This window comes from Lithobates pipiens, unplaced genomic scaffold (genome assembly GCF_037356315.1).
Source record: "Lithobates pipiens isolate NorthernLeopardFrog02 unplaced genomic scaffold, aLitPip1_a1.2 Scaffold_1, whole genome shotgun sequence".
Lineage (NCBI taxonomy): Eukaryota > Metazoa > Chordata > Amphibia > Anura > Ranidae > Lithobates > Lithobates pipiens.
The window spans coordinates 138,378,625-138,398,427 of NW_027507685.1; the positions used below are offsets into that span (position 1 = coordinate 138,378,625).

At 44.5% G+C, this 19,803-nt stretch overlaps 1 protein-coding gene across 1 annotated transcript in view; it reads left to right on the top strand.

Annotated features, from left to right (window-relative positions):
- LOC143975307 (ficolin-2-like) overlaps window positions 1-19,803 on the top strand; it is a 66,665-nt gene that overhangs the window by 29,842 nt on the left and 17,020 nt on the right. The window contains exon 5 of the mRNA XM_077477582.1: window positions 9,783-9,910. Coding sequence (XP_077333708.1) covers window positions 9,783-9,910 — 128 coding nt within the window. The remainder of the gene's footprint in view (window positions 1-9,782; window positions 9,911-19,803) is intronic.

The following is a 19,803-nucleotide window of genomic DNA, read 5'->3' on the forward strand; positions in this document are numbered from 1 at the left end:
GTTTAGTACCGTCTGTGTAGCTAAGTCTATATGGCATATATCTGCACCTATTGAATTATGGCTACAGACGTTACTATATATATATATCATTTTTTCTGGTTATAGGTGTTTGTTTTCACTTTTCCTAGTAGTATTCACTGATATACTTTTTCTCATAATTTGTGATATCGTAACAATATTTTGCAATTTGATTTCACTATTTGGGAAACACACGACCTAAGCTCTCACTTAGGACAGCGCGGTTCTTTTTGGGTTATTTATGTGAGCATATATATTTTTTGGGTATATAGCAGAACTGCAGCAGTATTTGATGTGTGCACAAAGAAACGTTTTTTTCATTTTTTCTTTTAAATTGTAGGTGGTAGCGCGATTTTTTCCTTGTTTTTTCAACTACATAGTTGAAGGTAAATCTAAAGGAAATTGAATAAGAAAATTGTATAATGTATGCTCAGCTTTAGTGTGTTTTCTCATGGCAATCCATCAGATCTGATTAAAATCAAATCAATAGATGAAATATTAGTAGTTGCTGGACTACTTTGACTAAAGTCGATCTGTTTTGCATTACCTAATTAAAGACAAGTACGGCTAATGTTTATTGCAACTTCCAGTTCTGGGGCAGGACCTTCACTGTGTTGGATACTTCAGAAAGATGTGCTGCCCAGTAGTGGAGTGGGGTGCCCATTTACCCATATGACTACAGGATCTTATAACTCCATTTCCCACATCAACCTTATTTTCTGGACACTCAAGGTGCATAGGTGTGCACAGCCTATTGCATTAGGGTGTGCGCCTCAAAGCTCAAACATATTTGTGTGTGTGTACATGTGTATATATACTGACGGTGGCAGTGGGGCAGAGATTGGTGTTAGTGCAGTGGACGTGTCAGTAGTTTTTATTTTTAAAAATGTAAGAGTCCCATTAGGGGGCTTCAGTGAAATAACAGGGGTCTATACAAGGGGATTCTGCGCCACACAGGGTGGTTAAAGGGGTTGTAAAGGTAATTTTTTTTTTTTTTAATAACAAACATGTTATACTTACCTCCACTGTGCAGCTCGTTTTGCACAGAGTGGCCCCGAACCTGGTCTTCTGGGGTTCCCACGGTGGCTGTCTCAGCTCCCCCCCTGCAAGGTCTTCTCACATTCATGCAAGCTCCCTCGCATGGTGAGGAGTGCTTGCGGGCATGCTCCCGTGGTACAGCCGGCGGCCATAGCCACTCACTGTTTCACTCGGCCCTGCCCCCTGGCGTGCCGCGTCATTGGATGTGATTGATAGCAGCACGAGCCAATGGCTGCGCTGCTTTCAATCCATCCACTCTAACCAATCAATGGTCAGGCTGAGCAGCGAAGAGGATGTCGGAGGCGAGCGCGGGACTTTCAAAGGGGGCAGGTAAGTAAAACTGGTGGGCTGGGGGGGCCGGCATTGTGGGATGTTTTTCACCTTAATGCATAGAATGCATTAAGGTGATTTTTTTTTACCTTTACAACCCCTTTAAGGTGTGCCCAGGCACACCTGGCACACCCTGTGCTCACGCCTATGTTAGGGTATATACATTCTTCAGCTTCTCTGCCTCAGTGACTCAAAGAGCTGGGCATGTGATCTCCAGCCATGGGAGAGGCCATCCACAGTCAGAACCGGAGTGCAAGCGGCCAAGCAAGGACCTAGAAACCTAGAAACTGGCAGCTTCTCTAGATTCTCTAGACTATTGGGGTGCCCCCCCTGTGTCCTTGGGCCTCGGATCCCTCCAGCTGTTTGCCTGTGTTACCAGAACTACCCTGGACTTTACTGAAAGGGATGCTATCAATGAGGATAATTGTATTCTGAACTACTGAAGCAATGATTCTCAGCTAGTCTCTCTGTGGCTATAGAGTTGTATAGAGATTATGCACTGCGGTGTATTTATGACCTTTGCCCTGTTTACCATGATTGATTCTAGCTTTGCATAGGTTTATTATACTGCAAGTTCATACTTCCCAACTTTTTTAGATAGGAATGAGGGACACCTACTTACTAGCAAAAGTATGTAGGCATAGGATATAGAAGAATTACCCCCCAAAAAAGATTATTTAAACTCACAAGGGCTTTTTTTACCACTACTATTTCTTTATATTGGCTTTTGAAATTCACAAATGCAGAAATTTTTAATTTGAATTAAAGGTTTAGCAATGGGAAGCTTTTTTTGAAGGATAAATAGTGCGTTTTATTATAAGATCAGACCAAAATGAGGGACAAATGAGGAGGAAAGAGGGACAGAAGCAGGGCTCGAGTCCTGCGGGAACGCATGGGAACGGCGTTCCCGTACTATTTCCACAACGGGATCGCCGTTCCCATTAGCAGCCGGAGGAGCCTGCTGCTCGTGCGTAGCCCGCCGCTCCTCTGCCGCCCGAGTCAGTGACTGGTTGCTAGGCTAGGGCCGCTCCGCGTCTAGCAACCGGTCACATGACATCGGCCGTACACGCGGGCACGCACTGGAGTCAGTGCGCATGCGCCCTCCAGCGCAGCCAGCGGCAGACACACGCCGCTGGCATACGGACTGTCTCCTCCCTCCCCTCTACCCAGTTCTATCCCGAGCGAGAAGACTAGTAAACCAGGTTAGTCACTCAATACTCTGCAATACTCTGCATTACCCCGCAAATACTCTGCATTACCCCGCCAATACTCTGCATTACCCCTCCGCCAATACTCTAAATTACTCTGCCAATACTCTGCATTACTCTGCATTACTCCGCCCATACTCTGCATTACTCCGCCCATACTCTGCATTACTCCGCTCATACTCTGCATTACTCCGCCCATACTCTGCATTACTCAGCCCATACTCTGCATTACTCCGCCCATACTCTGCATTACTCCGCCCATACTCTGCATTACTCCGCCAATACTCTGCATTACTCTACCAATACTCTGCATTACTCTACCAATACTCTGCATTACTCCACCAATACTCCGCCAATACTCTGCATTACTCCACCAATACTCTGCATTACTCTACCAATACTCTGCATTACTCCACCAATACTCCGCCAATACTCTGCATTACTCCGCCAATACTCTGCATTACTCCACCAATACTCTGCATTACTCTACCAATACTCTGCATTACTCCACCAATACTCTGCATTACTCCACCAATACTCTGCATTACTCCACCAATACTCCGCCAATACTCTGTATTACTCCACCAATACTCTGCATTACTCTACCAATACTCTGCATTACTCTACCAATACTCTGCATTACTCCACCAATACTCTGCCAATACTCTGCATTACTCCACCAATACTCCGCCAATACTCTGCATTACTCCACCAATACTCCGCCAATACTCTGCATTACCCCGCCAATACTCTGCATTACCCAATACTCTGCAATACCCCGCCAATACTCTGCATTACTCCGCCAATACTCTGCATTACTCCAACAATACTCTGCATTACTCCAACAATACTCTGCATTACTCCAACAATACTCCGCCAATACTCTGCATTACTCCACCAATACTCTGCATTACTCCACCAATACTCTGCATTACTCCACCAATACTCTGCTATACCCTGCCAATACTCTGCAATACATAACCTGCCGATACTTACTCTGCAATACTTACCCTGCCAAGACTCTGCAATACTTACCCTGCAATGCCCTGCCAATAATCTGCAATACCCAGCAGTAATCTGCCATACCCTGCCAATACTCTGCAATACCTTGCCAATACTTATCCTGCCAATATTCTGCAATACCCTGCCAATACTTACCCTGCCAATACATATTCTGCTAATACCCAGCCATACCCATCCATGCTCAGCCAAAATATTATTGGGGGAGATGACGTGGATATTACAGTAGGGGAGATGTATATTGCAGTGGGGACTATATGGTGGTGACATTTTTCACAGGTTTTTGCAAATTTATTATTTGCTGATCCGAAAAAAGATCCGATCTGTGACTCAGATCCAAGGAATGATCCGATCCATGAGTTTTTTGATCCGTTGCCAATAATCTTGCACGGCAAGGGCAACGTTATTCCAGTTTGTGTGATATTTTCTAATTTGCTGTATTTGAATTTGGAACAGGGTGTATTTGTGTTAGAAATTCCCTGCGAGGGAAAGATCATCACCCATTGTGTTGATTATTCTGTTTGACAAGTTAACTTATTTTGTATTTGTAAACTGGCACTTTACTATATATGTACTGTATTTTCTGTGAAATATATATGCATATGAGCGTACCTTTATTTATTTATTTATTTTTTTGGTGGGGGAGTGGATCTTGGGTGAGAGTTCCCACACTTTTTTCCCCAGCACTTGACCCCTGGACAGAAGGACATAGTTCCAAATCAGGGACAGTCCCTCAAAATCAGGGACAGTTGGGAGCTATGCAAGTTAGTGATTCATTGTCTGATCATTCTGCCCATCCTTTTAACCACTTCAATACAGGGCATTTATACACCCTTCCTTACCGGACCAATTTTTAGCTTTCAGCGCTCTCACAGTTTGAATGTCAATTACTCAGTCATGCAACACTGTACCCAAACAAAATTTTTATCATTTTTTTCATACAAATAGAGCTTTCTTTTGGTGGTATTTAACCACTTAAGGACCGCCGTATTGCCATTGTACGTCATCACAATGGCACAGGCAGGCACAAGCACGTACATGTACGTGCCTGCCTTCCAGCGGGTGGGGGGTCCGATCGGACCCCCTCCCGCTGGATACGACGGTCCAGTTCGCTCCAGGAGCAATCCGTGATGAGGGGATGGCCGTTGGTTTCTGGCCACCCCCTCTGGATCGCTCCTGGCCAATGACAAGCTTCCTCCCACTGTGTATTGTTTACACAGGAAGGAGGAAGTGATGTCATTCTCCTCGGGGCGGTCTTTTTGACCGGACTACGAGGAGAAGACTAAAAGTAAGTGCACCAAAACACTACACTGACACATAGGTACACATAGGTACACAAACCGGCGGGTGATATCAATTAGGTTCTAGGGTCAGGGTCTGCGTCGCCCCAGGCAGCGCTAGGTTAGTGCCAGTACCGCTAACACCCACACGCAAAGCATAAACCTCCTGTAGTGGTATAGAATCTGAACAGATCAATATCTGATCTGATCAGATCTATACTAGCGTCCCCAGCAGTTCAGGGTTCCAAAAAAACGCATTGTTAGCGGGATCAGCCCAGATACCTGCTAGCACCTGCGTTTTGCCCCTCTGCCCAGCCCACCCAAGTGCAGTATCGATCGATCACTGTCACTTACAAAACACTAAACACATAACTGCAGCGATCGCAGAGTCAGGCCTGATCCCTGCGATCGCTAACAGTTTTTTTGGTAGCATTTTATATTTAAATCCGGAAGGCAGTGCTTGGTTTTCGGGGTCCCGTACGTGGCTAGGCTCCCAAAAAGTCCCCCACATGTGGTATCCCCGTAATCGGGAGAAGCAGCAGAATTTATTTTGGGGTGTAATTTGACTTATGCCCATAGCATGTGTGAGCAATATATCATTTAGTGACAACTTTGTGCAAAAAAAAAAAAGTTTGTAATATTTCCGCAACTTGTGGCAAAATATAAAATATTCCATGGACTCAACATGCCTCTCAGTAAATAGTTTGGGGTGTCTACTTTCCAAAATGGGGTCATTTTGGGGGGTTTTGTGCTATTTTGGCATTTTATGGCCTTCGAAACTGTGATAGGTAGTGAGGAGTGAAATCAAAAATTTGCACCGTTAGAAATCCTGAAGGTGGTGATTAGTTTTCGAGGTGCCGTGCTCGACTAGACTCCCAAAAAGTCCCACACATGTGGTATCCCCATACTCGGGAGAAGTAGCGGAATATATTTTGGGGTGCAATTCCACATATAACCATGGCATGTGTGAGCAATATATCATTTAGTGACAACTTTTTGTAAAAATTTTTTTTTTTTGTCATTATTCAATCCCTTAGGACAAAAAAAATAAATATTCAATGGGCTCAACATACCCATCAGCAATTTCCTTGGGGTGTCTACTTTCCAAAATGGGGTCATTTGGGGGGGGTTTGTACTGCCCTGCCATTTTAGCACCTCAAGAAATGAGATAGGCAGTCATAAATTAAAAGCTGTGTAAATTCCAGAAAATGTACTCTAGTTTGTAGACGCTATAACTTTTGCGCAAACCAAAAAATATACGCTTATTGACTTTTTTTTTACTAAAGACATGTGGCTGAATACATTTTGCCCTCAATGTATGACTACAATTTAGTTTATTCGATTTTTCTTATAACAAAAAGAAGAAAATATATTTTTTTTTTCAAAATTTTCGCTCTTTTTCAATTTATATCGCAAAAAATAAAAATCGCAGAGGCAATCAAATACCATCAAAAGAAAGCTCTATTTGTGGGAAGAAAAGGACGCAAATTTCGTTTGGGTGCAATATTGCATGACCGCGCAATTACGATTTAAAGCAGCGCAGTGCGAAATTGGAAAAAGACCTCTGGTCCTTAAGGTGTTTATTGGTCCGGGGCTGTAGTGGTTAATCACCACTGGGTTTTTTATCTTTTGTGACTTAAGTGAAAAAAGAGCGAAAATTTTGAAAAAAAAAAAACACTTTTTTTTAGTTTCTATGATAACATTTTGCAAATAAGTCATTTTTGTTCATAAATTTGGGCCACAATTTATACTGCTACAGCTCTTTGGTAAAAAATAACCCAAATTAGTGGATATTATTTAGTCTCTTTGAAAGTTATAGAGTCTACAATCTATGGTGCAAATCATTGAAAATTGATCACACCTGATGCACTGACGGCCTATCTCATTTCCTGAGGCTCTGAAGTGTCAGGGAAGTAAAAATACCCTCCAAATGACCCCTTTTTGAAAAGTAGACAGTCCAAGGTATTTAGTAAGAGGCATGGTGAGTTTTTTGAAGTTGTAATTTTTTCCCACAATTCTTGGGAAAAAGAAGAATTTTTTTTTTTTTTTTTTTTTTTTACAGAATTGTCATAATAACAAGTTATTTATCATACACAGCATATGCATACTTCCAATTACACCCCAAAATACATTCTGCAACTCTTCCCGAGTATGGCGATACCACATGTGTGGGACTTTTACACAGGCTGGCCACACAGAGAGGTCCAACATGCAGGGAGCACCGTAAGGGGTTCTAGGAGCATAAATGACACCTCTAATTTCCTAACGACCTATTACATTTGTGAAGGCCCTGGAGCACCAGGACAATGGAATTACCCTCATGTACTCAGATGGGCTGACAGGTACTCAGGTACTCGGGTACTCAGATGGGCTGTGACAGGTACTCAGGTACTCAGATGGGCTGACAGGTACTCGGGTACTCAGATGGGCTGTGACAGGTACTCAGGTACTCAGATGGGCTGACAGGTACTCAGGTACTCGGATACTCAGATGGACTGTGACAGGTACTCGGGTACTCCGGTACTCAGATGGGCTGTGGCAGGTACTCAGATGGGCTGACAGGTACTCAGGTACTCGGGTACTCAGATGGGCTGACAGGTACTCGGGTACTCAGATGGGCTGTGACAGGTACTCAGGTACTCGGGTACTCAGATGGGTTGTGACAGGTACTCAGGTACCCGGGTACTCAGATAGGCTGGGACAGGTACTCGGGTACTCAGATGGGCTGGGACAGGTACTCGGGTACTTAGATAGGCTGTGATGGGTGATGACAGGTACTTTGATGGGTGGTGACAGGTACTTTGACGGGTGGTGACAGGTACTTTGATGGGTGGTGACAGGTCCTCTTTATTGGGGGGGTAGTAATCAGTGTGGTTGGTGTAAACTAGGCAGTAACGAGATGTTACCGCAATCTCCTCCTCACACACGATCAGTGTGTGAGGAGAATCCGGTAACATCTTGTTACCGCGGTTTGTTTACATTCTGTGACCGGCTGTGATTGGACACAGCCAGTCACGTGGTAAAGAGCCAATTACATTGGCTCTTTACTGCAATCAGGGTTGGGCTGTGTCAGGGTGACAAGCCGCATCCCCGATCGCCGCTCTGCACGCGCCTTAGGCCCCCGGGGGCCCGCAGGGGCGGCAAAATACAGAGGCCGTCATATGACGTCCACCCAGGATGGGAGATCCCATCTATGGGGCGTCATTTGACTATGGCCCGGTATTGAAGTGGTTAAAGAACTAACAATGTTACTGGAAGTCAGCCAATATTGTTATTATTATTAACGATTTATATAGCGCCAACAGTTTACAAAGTGCTTTACTATGTAGAGGGGGGACAGCACAATTACAGTACAGTTCAATACAGAAGGGACAGGAGGGCCCTGCTCGTAGAGCTTACATTTTAAAGGGAGGGGCTGGAGGTACAAAAGGTAATAGATGCTGGGAATGATTTGATGGGGGAGGCTTGGGGACATTTGTTAGGTGGGTGTGGGATAGGCTTCCCTGAATAAGTGAGTTTTCAGGGATCTCCTAAAGGTGGACAGGATAGGGGCTGATCGGCTATACCGGGGCAGGGAATTCCAGAGGATGGGAGAGGCTCTGGAAAAGTCTTGAAGGTGAGCATGGGAGGAGTTAACAAGGGAGCTAGAGAGCAGGAGGTCCTGGGAGGAGCGGAGGGAACGATTTGAGCGATATTTATTAGTATTTTGAATTTTACACGGTGGGGTAGGGGAAGCTAGTGAAGGGATTGGCAGAGAGGAGCTGCAATCATGGATCGGTTACTGAGGTGTATTAGTCTAGCAGCAGAATTCATAATAGACTGAAGGGGGGATAGCCTGCTTAAGGATAGGCCATTAAGGAGAGAGTTGCAGTAGTCAAGGCGGGAAATAATCAAGGTGTGAATAAGTTGCTTTGTGGTGTCATTACTAGTCAAGAAGGGTCAAATTCTGGAGATGTTGCAGAGGTTAAGGCAGCAGGATTTAGCCAGTGATTGGATGTGGGGGCTGAAGGAGAGGTCAGAGTCAAGAATTACACCAAGGACAGTAAGTAAATTAATTACAGTAGCCAAGTAGTAATTTTTTGGGAATTCAACATTAAATATACAAAATACACTGCATTTTCTTGTAGTGTCTATTCTTCTCAGCAAATTAAGGGGCCTAATGTATTTAAATATATCTGTGTTCCCCTCAGTCATCTAAGCCTGTGCAGGGGAACTGAAAAAACCCCACCATAGAGTATCAATTGAACATACAGTATAATGTATATTGGGAGTGAACATACAGTATAATGTATATTGGGAGTGAACATACAGTATAATGGGATATGAGTCACTGACTCCAAAATAATTTTCTTGTTTGTTCCTTAAAATGTAAGTCTAACCAAATAATGGTACCTGACATTCCTTTGACCCAGACAGTCTGGTCTAGGAGTAAATTAATTACCAATTAAAAGTCTGTTTACACTGCCCACTGAACATGACAGATGGAATATTTAATATATTTTTTTTCCCTTTGTGCCGGTTGCATGTAAACAGCCCTGTGTCAGTGTAGTGTTGGGGTCTGCCTGACGGATAAACCTAAGGGTCAGGGTATGTGGGCATACACTTTTTTTTTCACGTGTTTTAGAGGCCTAAAAGTAATGCCCAGAGATCTACCAGTATTATGCTTGGCTCTATCGTGTGCCGCAAAAACACGGTTATGTTCTAAAACGGGGAGCAGAGCCTGCATATCAGCAAATATGGCTGCCCCTCTGTGTACATATGTAATAAAAATTATAATACATATATAATATATAATGCATAGAAATAAAAATATTACAAGACTATGAATTGCTTTTAGGAGGATTCAGTTGCAGTTGATTGATGTCTTCTACATTCTCCTCTTTCACAGCTGCCAGGAGCTGCAAGGAGCTTCAGAATCAGGGTGAAGTTTTGAGTGACTGGTATACCATATATCCAGATGGCATCCAGCCCATGAAGGTCCTGTGTGATATGGACACAGACGACGGTGGCTGGATTGTAAGCTTTAAAGTAGAGAGAAAGTAGAGTAGAAATTAAACAGTTGTAAATCATTGATACCTTTTCTGTGTAAAGTGACACATCTACTACCTAATGGCCCTGTAATCCATTTTTTTTTTCATGAAATTGTTTCTTTGTGCTTCATTGTATCATCCACCATGAGTTCTCAAACCTATCCCATTTCCTCTCACATCTATTTGTCTAAAACAAGCAGTGCACCTCTGTTGTGATAAAGTGCACTGCTCTATGCACACTATAAATCCCATAATCATGATCTATCCATCTAGGGCAGCCATTCTCAACTAGGGTTCCTCCAGAGGTTGCTAGGGGTTCCTTGAGCTGTGGCTAATGAACCAACTATTTGATGGTGCCTACAGAGTTCAAGGTTCAGCACCATTTAGCAAAGCCAGCAGCATGACACCAAATATCTTTTTAGCTGTCTTTAACCATTTCAATACAGGGCACTTTCGCCCCCTTCCTTCCCAGCCCAATTTTCAGCTTTCATCTCTCTAGCGCTTTCAGTGACAATTGCGCGGTCATGCTACACTGAGCTTTATTTTGATGGTATTTATTCACGACTCCGTTTTTTATTTTATAAGCGCCAAAAAAGCGGAAATTTGGAAAAAAAACAATATTTTCTTTTTTTCTATTTTAAAAGAAATCCAATCAAATCTAATTTTGTCATAAATTTAAGCCAAAATGTATTCTGCTACATGTTTTTGGTAAAAAATAAAATCTGTTAAGTGTATAATAATTGGTTTGTGTGATCACGGACATATGTACGCAAATGATCATGTACAGATGTGTGCAGGTGATCACGTACATATGTGTGCAGAAAATCATTGGGACATGTGATTTTAGTGGGACATATGTGGGGGACATGTTTTTATTATTAGGGACATGTGTTTTTATTATTTGGGGACATGTGTGTTTTGGGGACATATGTGGGGACTGTGTTTATACTGTGTGGTGTGTTGTGTGTTTACACTAGACCAGGGATGTCCAAACTTTTTTCAAAGAGGGCCAGATTTGATGAACTGAACATGTGCGAGGGCCGACCATTTTGCCTGACATTCTTTGAACCATTAAAATTCGGTCTAAGCGTGTCCATCCGAGCACTAATACACGGCCCAACAAGAATTCTCTTGCCTTTGTGGCTGTGTGTGGTGAATAGATGAACTCAAGTGTATTATTTGGATACACCATATTTATTGACGTATAACACGCACCTTCACTTTAAGAGGGAAGCTTCAGGAAAAAAAAAATTAAAATTTTAAATAGAGAACTGTGAAGCAAAACAAGGGTCAGTGTCTATCTGCAGACCCACAATTGCTAGGAATGCAGCACTCACCATTGCTAGGAATGCAGCGCCCACCATTGCCAGGGATGCACCCACCATTGCCAGGGAATTCACCCACCATTGCCAGGGAATTCACCCACCATTACCAGGGATTCACTCACCATTGCCGGGAATGCAGCCACCATTGCCAGGAATTTCACCCACCATTGCCAGGGATTCACCCACCATTGCCAGGGATTCACCCGCCAATGCCAGGAATTCACTCACCATTGCCAGGAATGCAGCCACCATTGCCAGGAATGCAGCCACCATTGCCAGGAATGCAGCCACCATTGCCAGGAATTTCACCCACCATTGCCAGGAATTTCACCCACCATTGCCAGGAATGCAGCCACCATTGCTAGGAATTCACTCACCATTGCTAGGAATGCAGCGCCCACCATTGCCAGGGATGCACCCACTATTGCCAGGGAATTCACCCACCATTGCCAGGGAATTCACCCACCATTGCCAGGGAATTCACTCACCATTGCCGGGAATGCAGCCACCATTGCCGGGAATGCAGCCACCATTGCCGGGAATGCAGCCACCATTGCCGGGGATTCACCCACCATTGCCGGGAATGCAGCCACCATTGCCGGGAATGCAGCCACCATTGCCGGGAATGCAGCCACCATTGCCGGGAATGCAGCCACCATTGCCGGGAATGCAGCCACCATTGCCAGGAATGCAGCCACCATTGCCAGGGATTCACCCGCCATTGCCAGGAATTCACTCACCATTGCCGGGAATGCAGCCAACATTGCCAGGAATGCACTCACCATTGCCGGGAATGCTGCCACCATTGCCAGGAATGCAGCCACCATTGCCAGGAATGCAGCCACCATTGCCAAGTATTTCACCCACCATTGCCAGGAATTTCACCCACCATTGCCAGAAATTTCACCCACCATTGCCAGGAATGCTGCCACCATTGCCGGGAATGCTGCCACCATCGCCGGGAATGCAGCCACCATCGCCGGGAATGCAGCCACCATCGCCGGGAATGCAGCCACCATCGCCGGGAATGCAGCCACCATCGCCGGGAATGCAGCCACCATCGCCGGGAATGCTGCCACCATCGCCGGGAATGCTGCCACCATCGCCGGGAATGCTGCCACCATTGCCGGGAATGCAGCCACCATTGCCGGGAATGCAGCCACCATTGCCGGTAATGCAACCACCATTGCCGGGAATGCAGCCACCATTGCCGGGAATGCAGCCACCATTGCCAGGAATGCAGCCACCATTGCCAGGAATGCAGCCACCATTGCCAGGAATACAGCCACCATTGCCAGGTATTTCACCCACCATTGCTGGGAATGCAGCCACCATTGCCAGGGATTCACTCACCATTGCTGGGAATGCAGCCACCATTGCCAGGAATGCAGGCACCATTGCCAGGAATGCACCCACCATTGCCAGGAATGCACCCACCAATGCCAGAAATTCACTCACCATTGCCGGGAATGCTGCCACCATTGCCAGGAATTTCACCCACCATTGCCAGGAATGCAGCCACCATTGCTAGGAATTCACTCACCATTGCCAGGAATGCAGCTACCATTACCATCAGTGCAGCCATGGAGGGCAGGACGAGCGCCAAAGACATCTTACAGGAGAATCTCCTGTTTACACAATGGCCTCTTTAAGAGAAAGTCCCGCCTCCTTTGATGGACAGCACAGTCATCCAATGGCAGAGACGGGACTTCCTATTACAGCTGCCGTGTAAACAGGAAATTCTCCTCCTGTGTGCACAGCACTCGTCCCGCCTCCTCCCTCCGAGGCAGCCGGACTATAGATCTTTTGTGGCCCTGGCGCTGGGAGATCGCCGGGGGCCACAAAAGATATATGTGTTTAAACAACCAGGCGGGCCGTTCAAAACCAGACCACGGACTGCAATTGGCCCGCGGGCCGGACTTTGGACATGCCTGCACTAGACTGATGATCAGTGAGTAAAAAGCTGTAAAAAACAGCTCATACTCACTGATCATCAGCCGGCTGCAGTGATCTGCTCTCCTCTCCTCAGCGATGACTTCTGTGTGAGGAGAGGAGGAGCCGATTGCCTAGCAACTGGCTGTTTGTTTACATCACATGACGGCCGTGATTGGACCAGGAGGGCCAATCACAGAGCTGAGATGCGCCATGTCCAGGTGACACGAGCACATCGGGATCGCGCCGCTGCGTGGGCACGCGCGCGATCCCGCTCCTTCTGAAGGACGTTCCTGAACGTCCTATCAGAAGTAGACGGCTCCCACCTGGCCGTATATGTGCATTGGCTGGGTGGGAAGTGGTTAAGGATGACATTCTGAACACCACTTTAAGGGGGACATTCTTCCTATTGACCACCAATGTAAGAAGCATTGTTCCTATTGAGCCCTGATGATTTGGTTTTAAGAAGGGTTCTTTTTAGGGTTCCACTAGGGTTAAAAGTTTGAGAAAGCCTGACCTAGGGAGTGAGTAAGAGAGGGTGACTATGTTCCTACATACAGTGGAGCCATGGAAATTCAAATCTGAGATTTGGAGGAGGCTGAGAATAAGAGAAGGTACTTTTTTGAGTTAAAGAGGTTGTAAACCTCCATTCTCAGATTGTACCCATACGTAAGCATATAACAAAGCTTATCTATACGTACAGTAAATATCCCCTAAACGTGTACCGTTTAGGAGATATTTACTTTGTACTGCGTCAATGATGTCATTGGCGTATGCGCTGTGAAGAAACGCCCACCCCGTGCTTTTTCTTCACTAGCGAGTGTCGCGAGTGACGTCACATGTCTCTGGCCAGTCAAAGAGCCAGAATCCGCGGTCCCAGAAGGAAAAGGGGAGAACAGGGATGCAGTCTTCAGTGGGGACAGAGTAGGTTTTGTTTGCAGGTAAGTCACATAATGTGCTAGTACTGTATGTGATGCATACTAGCACATGTGCTTTTACTTTGCAGGGAACAAAAAAGGAAGTAAAACCCATCAGAGTTTACGTCCTCTTTAAGAATACATACTTGAATTTTTATATATATATATATATATATATATATATATATATATATATATATAATTATTATTATTATTATTATTCAGGATTTATATAGCGCCAGCAATTTACGCAGTGCTTTACAATATAAAAAGGAGACAATACAGTTACAATTCAATAAAATACACGAGGATTAAGAGGGCCCTGTTCAGAAGAGCAATCTAATAGGGTGGGGCAGGTGGTACAAAAGGTTATAACTGTCGGGAATGAGCTGATGGAAGTGGTATGAAATTAGTTGGAGACTTGATAGGCTTCCCTGAATAGATGAGTTTTCAGGGATCGCCTGAAGGTAGCAAGAGTAGGGAATAGCCGGACCAGTGGAGGTAGCGAGTTCCAGAGGATTGGAGAGGCTCTGGAGAAATCCTGGAGACGAGCATGGGAAGAGGAGACGAGAGAGCTTGAGAGTAGGAGGTCTTGAGAAGAACGGAGAGGACGATTTGGGTGATATTTGGAGACAAGATTGGTGATGTAGCTCGGGGCAGAGTTGTGAAAGAGAAGCACGGATTATGAATGCAATGATATAAGGAGTGCTGGACATGACAGTGTGGATGAGGGACACAGAGGGTTAAGCTTTATGGGTGGAGCTGAGTAAAAAGGTTTGCAGGAAGCAAGTTCAGTGTAGGGGAGGGGTCATATAAAAGGGAGGGGTGTGGCTTTAGGGGATCATTCGGATCCCAGCGTGACACAGAGGAGGCAGTTTTTCCCGCCCTCCCGCCCTAATGTTATGTGTTTGTTTTGTTGTGTCGTTTGTTGCTGGTCTTTTCTTCTTTTGCAGGTTTCGTCGGTTGTCACGGCAGCTGAAGGTTTTCCTGTGTTGGCGGTGTGTTTTCTGGTGGTTTCTGACGGTAGACAGGTACTCAGAAGGGATCTGAGGGTGTGGGGGGCTCATCTAACGATCGGCCCCTCTGGGTATTCCTGAACGTTGGAGGGAATACGGTTATGTTCACTGGCGGAAGTTGTCTCCGACCGGTCACAGGTGGAGGCCTTTGGGAAGTTGGTGAGGTGTACCGCAGTGATTTGGTATTGGCTTAAGTGGGGTCACCGTCAGAGATCACCAGAATGGGCAGTTAATGTTATTTAATGTGGTTTAATGGTAATAAAGTTATTTATATTTATATATCTATATATATTTAGATATTTTCATATTTACAAGTTATTGGAGTGAATTTTGAGTTATGTTTAATAAAGGCTGTTGTGGCCAGTTTACTCCAACCTATGGTGTGGTCTCGTTTCTAATAGGGGAAGGTATGGGTAAGGAATAATATAAGGGGAACATTCAGACTACACTAGTCATGGCTTTGTATGTTATGGTTAGTATTTTTAATTTAATTCGCTGGGTGATTGGGAGCCAGTGTAGGGATTGGAGGAGAGGGTTGGTAGACACTGAGCGGTTGGTAAGGTGGATAAGTCTGGCAGCAGCATTCATGATAGACTGAAGAGGAGATAGCCTATGGAGAGGCAGGCCAATGAGAAGGGAGTTGCAATAGTCAAGGCGAGATATAAGCCCCTGTACACACGGTCGGAGATTTCCACAACCAAATCTGTCGGATTTTGCCCGTCGGATTTTGTCCCTCAGATCTTGTCCGAAACTGTTGCATACCCATGGTCGGACAAAGTTGGCGAAAAATCAGATCTTTCAGAACGTGATGACGTAATTTCGTTACGATGGGACTACATTCAGGCTAGTAGCCAATAGCTTTGATGTAGGAATTTGATGTGAGCATGCGTGGCACTTGGTCCGATCAAAATTCTCTACACATGATCGGAGTATGTCCGATTGGCCCAGTTGGTCGGGAAATATTTCCAACATGTTGGAAAATTGGGTCCGACGGATATTCCCATGGAATCAGTCCGATGCATACCACACACAGTCGGATTATCCGACGACACGGTCCGATAGGACACATTCCGACGGATTCTCCGACCGTGTGTACAAGGGATAACAAGGGAGTGAATGAGGAGCTTGGTGGTTTCATTTGTTAAAAAGGGGTGAATTTTAGAGATGTTACGGAGGTGAAATCTACAAACTTTTGACAACGATTGGACTTGGGGCTGAAATGACAAGTCAGAGTCTAGGATTACACCTAGTACCCTGGCGCGAGGGGAGGGCCTGATGGCTGCATTGTTGATTTTGATGGAAAAGTCATGGAGGGGGGCATGTGCAGGGGGTAATATTAATAACTCAGTTTTAGAGAGGTTTAGTTTAAGGAAGTGGTGTGACATCCATGCTGATATGTCAGTTAGCAGGTTAGTAATGCGAGAGGAGACTGAAGGAGTGAGGTGAGGAGTAGACAGATAGATTTGGGTGTCATCGGCGTATAAGTGGTATTGGAAGCCATGGGCGGTTATCAAGTGACCAAGGGAGGAGGTGTAAATAGAGAAGAGAAGGGGTCCAAGAACAGAGCCTTGGGGGACCCCCACAGAAAGAGGCAATGGAGAGGAGGAGACAGAGTTGTATGTGACACTGAAGGAGTGCTGTGATAGATAGGCAGAGAACCAGGAAAGAGCAGAATCTCGGAGGCCAAGGGAATGTAGTTTATTGAGGATATATATATATATATATCTATATATATATAGATATATATATATAGATATATATATATATATCTATATATATACCATATTTATCGGCGTATAACACGTGCCGGCGTATAACACGCACCCCAAGTTTAGGAGGGAATTTTAAGGAAAAAAACTTTTAGGAGGGAAGTTTAAGGAAAAAAAACTTACATTTAAATGCCCATCAATGCAGCCTTTTTAGCAGTGGCTGCTGGTGAAGTTTTTGGATTGGGGGGTGCCAGACATCATTTTTGGCCCATCCCACTTCTCATAAACCACACCCCTTATATAATCCACCCAATCCGTCCCCTGAATTCCACTTCCTTCCATCCATAGTGTCAGGAGTATACAGCTCAGATCACAGGACAGAGTATACAGTCCCAGCATCACAGGACAGGGTATACAGTCCCAGCATCATAGGACAGAGTATACAGTCCCAGCATCACAGGACAGATTATATATCTGGATAAAATATTGAAAATGTTAATGTTTAAACCAACTGTTAAAGAATGCAATAAATGTACAGCAAACAAACTTTATTGTACAACAAACAACAAAAAAACTCAATCAAAGTAAAGGTGACTGAATACAAATTCACGTTAGCGCCAGTAGAACTATTTGAAAATAAATTTGCTCTCCTTTCTGGCTTGCAAATTTCTCAATGACCTTCTGGTTGAAGTCAGTCATCTCTGTCACCACTCTCTTTTCCATTGACAGCATGGCCAATGCATTCAGCCTTTCCTGGATCATGCTATTTCTCATAAAATTCTTGATTCTTTTTAAGGTTGAGAAGCACCTCTCAGCTTCTGCTGTGGTCATGTGTGTGGTGATGAGGATCTTTAGCAGAGTGAGAGTCTCTCTAAATACATGAGCGAGATTGTTCTCCACAAAAAGCTGAAATAGGTCCACAGCACCATTACACTTTTTGAACTCTTCTGTGCGGTAGATGAGACCAAGCTCTGTCTTTAACTTATTCTTATTCAGCACTGGATAGGCCTTCCATGTCTCACTCAGTGCATCCTCCGGAAACTCCATTGCGTACTGTTCAAACCTGTCTGCTTGAAGCAAGGTGGCACTAACAAGGTGTTTTGTGAAGGAGAAACATTGCATGGTGTGCATGTGCAATAGTATGGTATCACAGACCTATAGAGTGAAGGATAAAAACAAAAATTAGGTAGTGATGACAAAATATCAATGTCATCTCTGTTAGCTCCCTGACCATCAGAAATGCATGAAACTTGACCTATTTACTAAGAATGTCTTGTCCGTGTGTATGGAGTTCTGAGAAATTATGGATTCAAAAACACTAAAACTGATCTCCCTTCATAACTTAAAACTGGTCATTTTAAAATGTTCAGTTTAAAGTTATAAAGGGAGATCAGTTTCAGTGGTTTTGAATCCATAATTTCTCAGAACCCCATACACACGGACAAGACATTCTTAGTAAATAGGTTGTTTCATGCATTTCTGATGTTCAGGCAGCTAACACAGATGAAGGTTGTAATACTAATGTTATACACTAGAGGGAATAACAAATCCTTTTAGATCACATCATTTTTATATGAATATTGTAAGAAATATATTTTTCTTTCCAATCTTCATATCTATAAGGAAGCTATCAAAAAGACAAATATTGCAACAAATAAACACTCACCTCAGATGCAATGCGTTTATGGTCTCCTGGATTCAGTGAGCCCCGCCTCTTCGGTTGAGAACCACCTTGGCTGCTTTGGTCAACCAGGGATGGGATAGAATCTCTGCAAAATGTATGAGCAATAATAATAATAAAAAAAATACGGTAATAATAATAACAATAACACATGGAAAAGGAGGAATACAGCTGCTACCTGATCGTCTGTATGTCCCGCTGGAACTGCTGGATGCTCCCCGTAATGTGGACTGAATCTATGTCCTTCTTCTGGAGTTTGGCATAAAGGAGGTCCACATGCGGCATGATGTTGTGGAAAAGCGTAAGAAAATATTTAAAATCCTGATCCTCCAGCAGCACGGCAAAGCCTGCTGCCTCTCTCATGGTAACAGGGTCAAAGTCACCTGAGTTTTGCATGGTTTCAAAACAGCGGATGAGGTCTTCTCTGTGCTCAAACACTGTATTGACGGCACGGCTGTGGAAGTTCCATCTGACACTGCTTTATGTCGGCAGTCTATGGGCAACTACTTTATCAAATACATCTGTGCGCTTGGGTGATCTCGCAAAAAAGCTGGAAAATCCTCCAAGGTTTGCAAAAAAAAAGTCTCACTTTGGGCATCTGAGAAGTGGTCTGTTGCATTATCAGATTGAGCTGATGTGCATAGCAGTGGATGTAATGGGCATTTGGGTAAATATCCTGAATCTTCTTTTGAACCCATGAAGTGGCACCCCTCATCACGCTGGCTCAATCATATGCTTGGGAGATGAGCTTATGTTTCTGATCCACTGGAAGGATGACAGCAAGGCGCTCTTGTAGTGCTGTAGCAATGGAATCTGCATTAGCGGAATGTAGAGGAATCAACTCAAAAAACCTCTCCTGTACGTTGTTTTTGACATCAATGTATCGCAGTACAAGCACAAATTGATGTGTGGCAATATCAGTGGTCTCATCGGCCTGGATTGAGATGAAATTGCTGCTCTGTGCTTCTTGAATAATGTGCTCCTTCACTACAGACAGCATACAGTCCAACAGCTCGTTCTGCACAGTTTTTGAGGTTCCCTTAAAAACAGTGGCATTCTGAAGGTTCTCTTTCAAAACTCCATCAAGAGAAGCAACAAAATCAACCAAGCCACGGAATATCCCAGGATTTTCGGAGCTCTCACTCTCATCATGACCACGCAAAGCCAGCTCAAATGCAACACAAAATTTCACACAGTCTATTATCCTAGACAGGATGTGTCGATTTTTTGTGACCTCTTCATTGTGTCTTCTAATGGAAATTCTGTAGCCTGCATCTAGCTGTTCACCAATGCTACGCT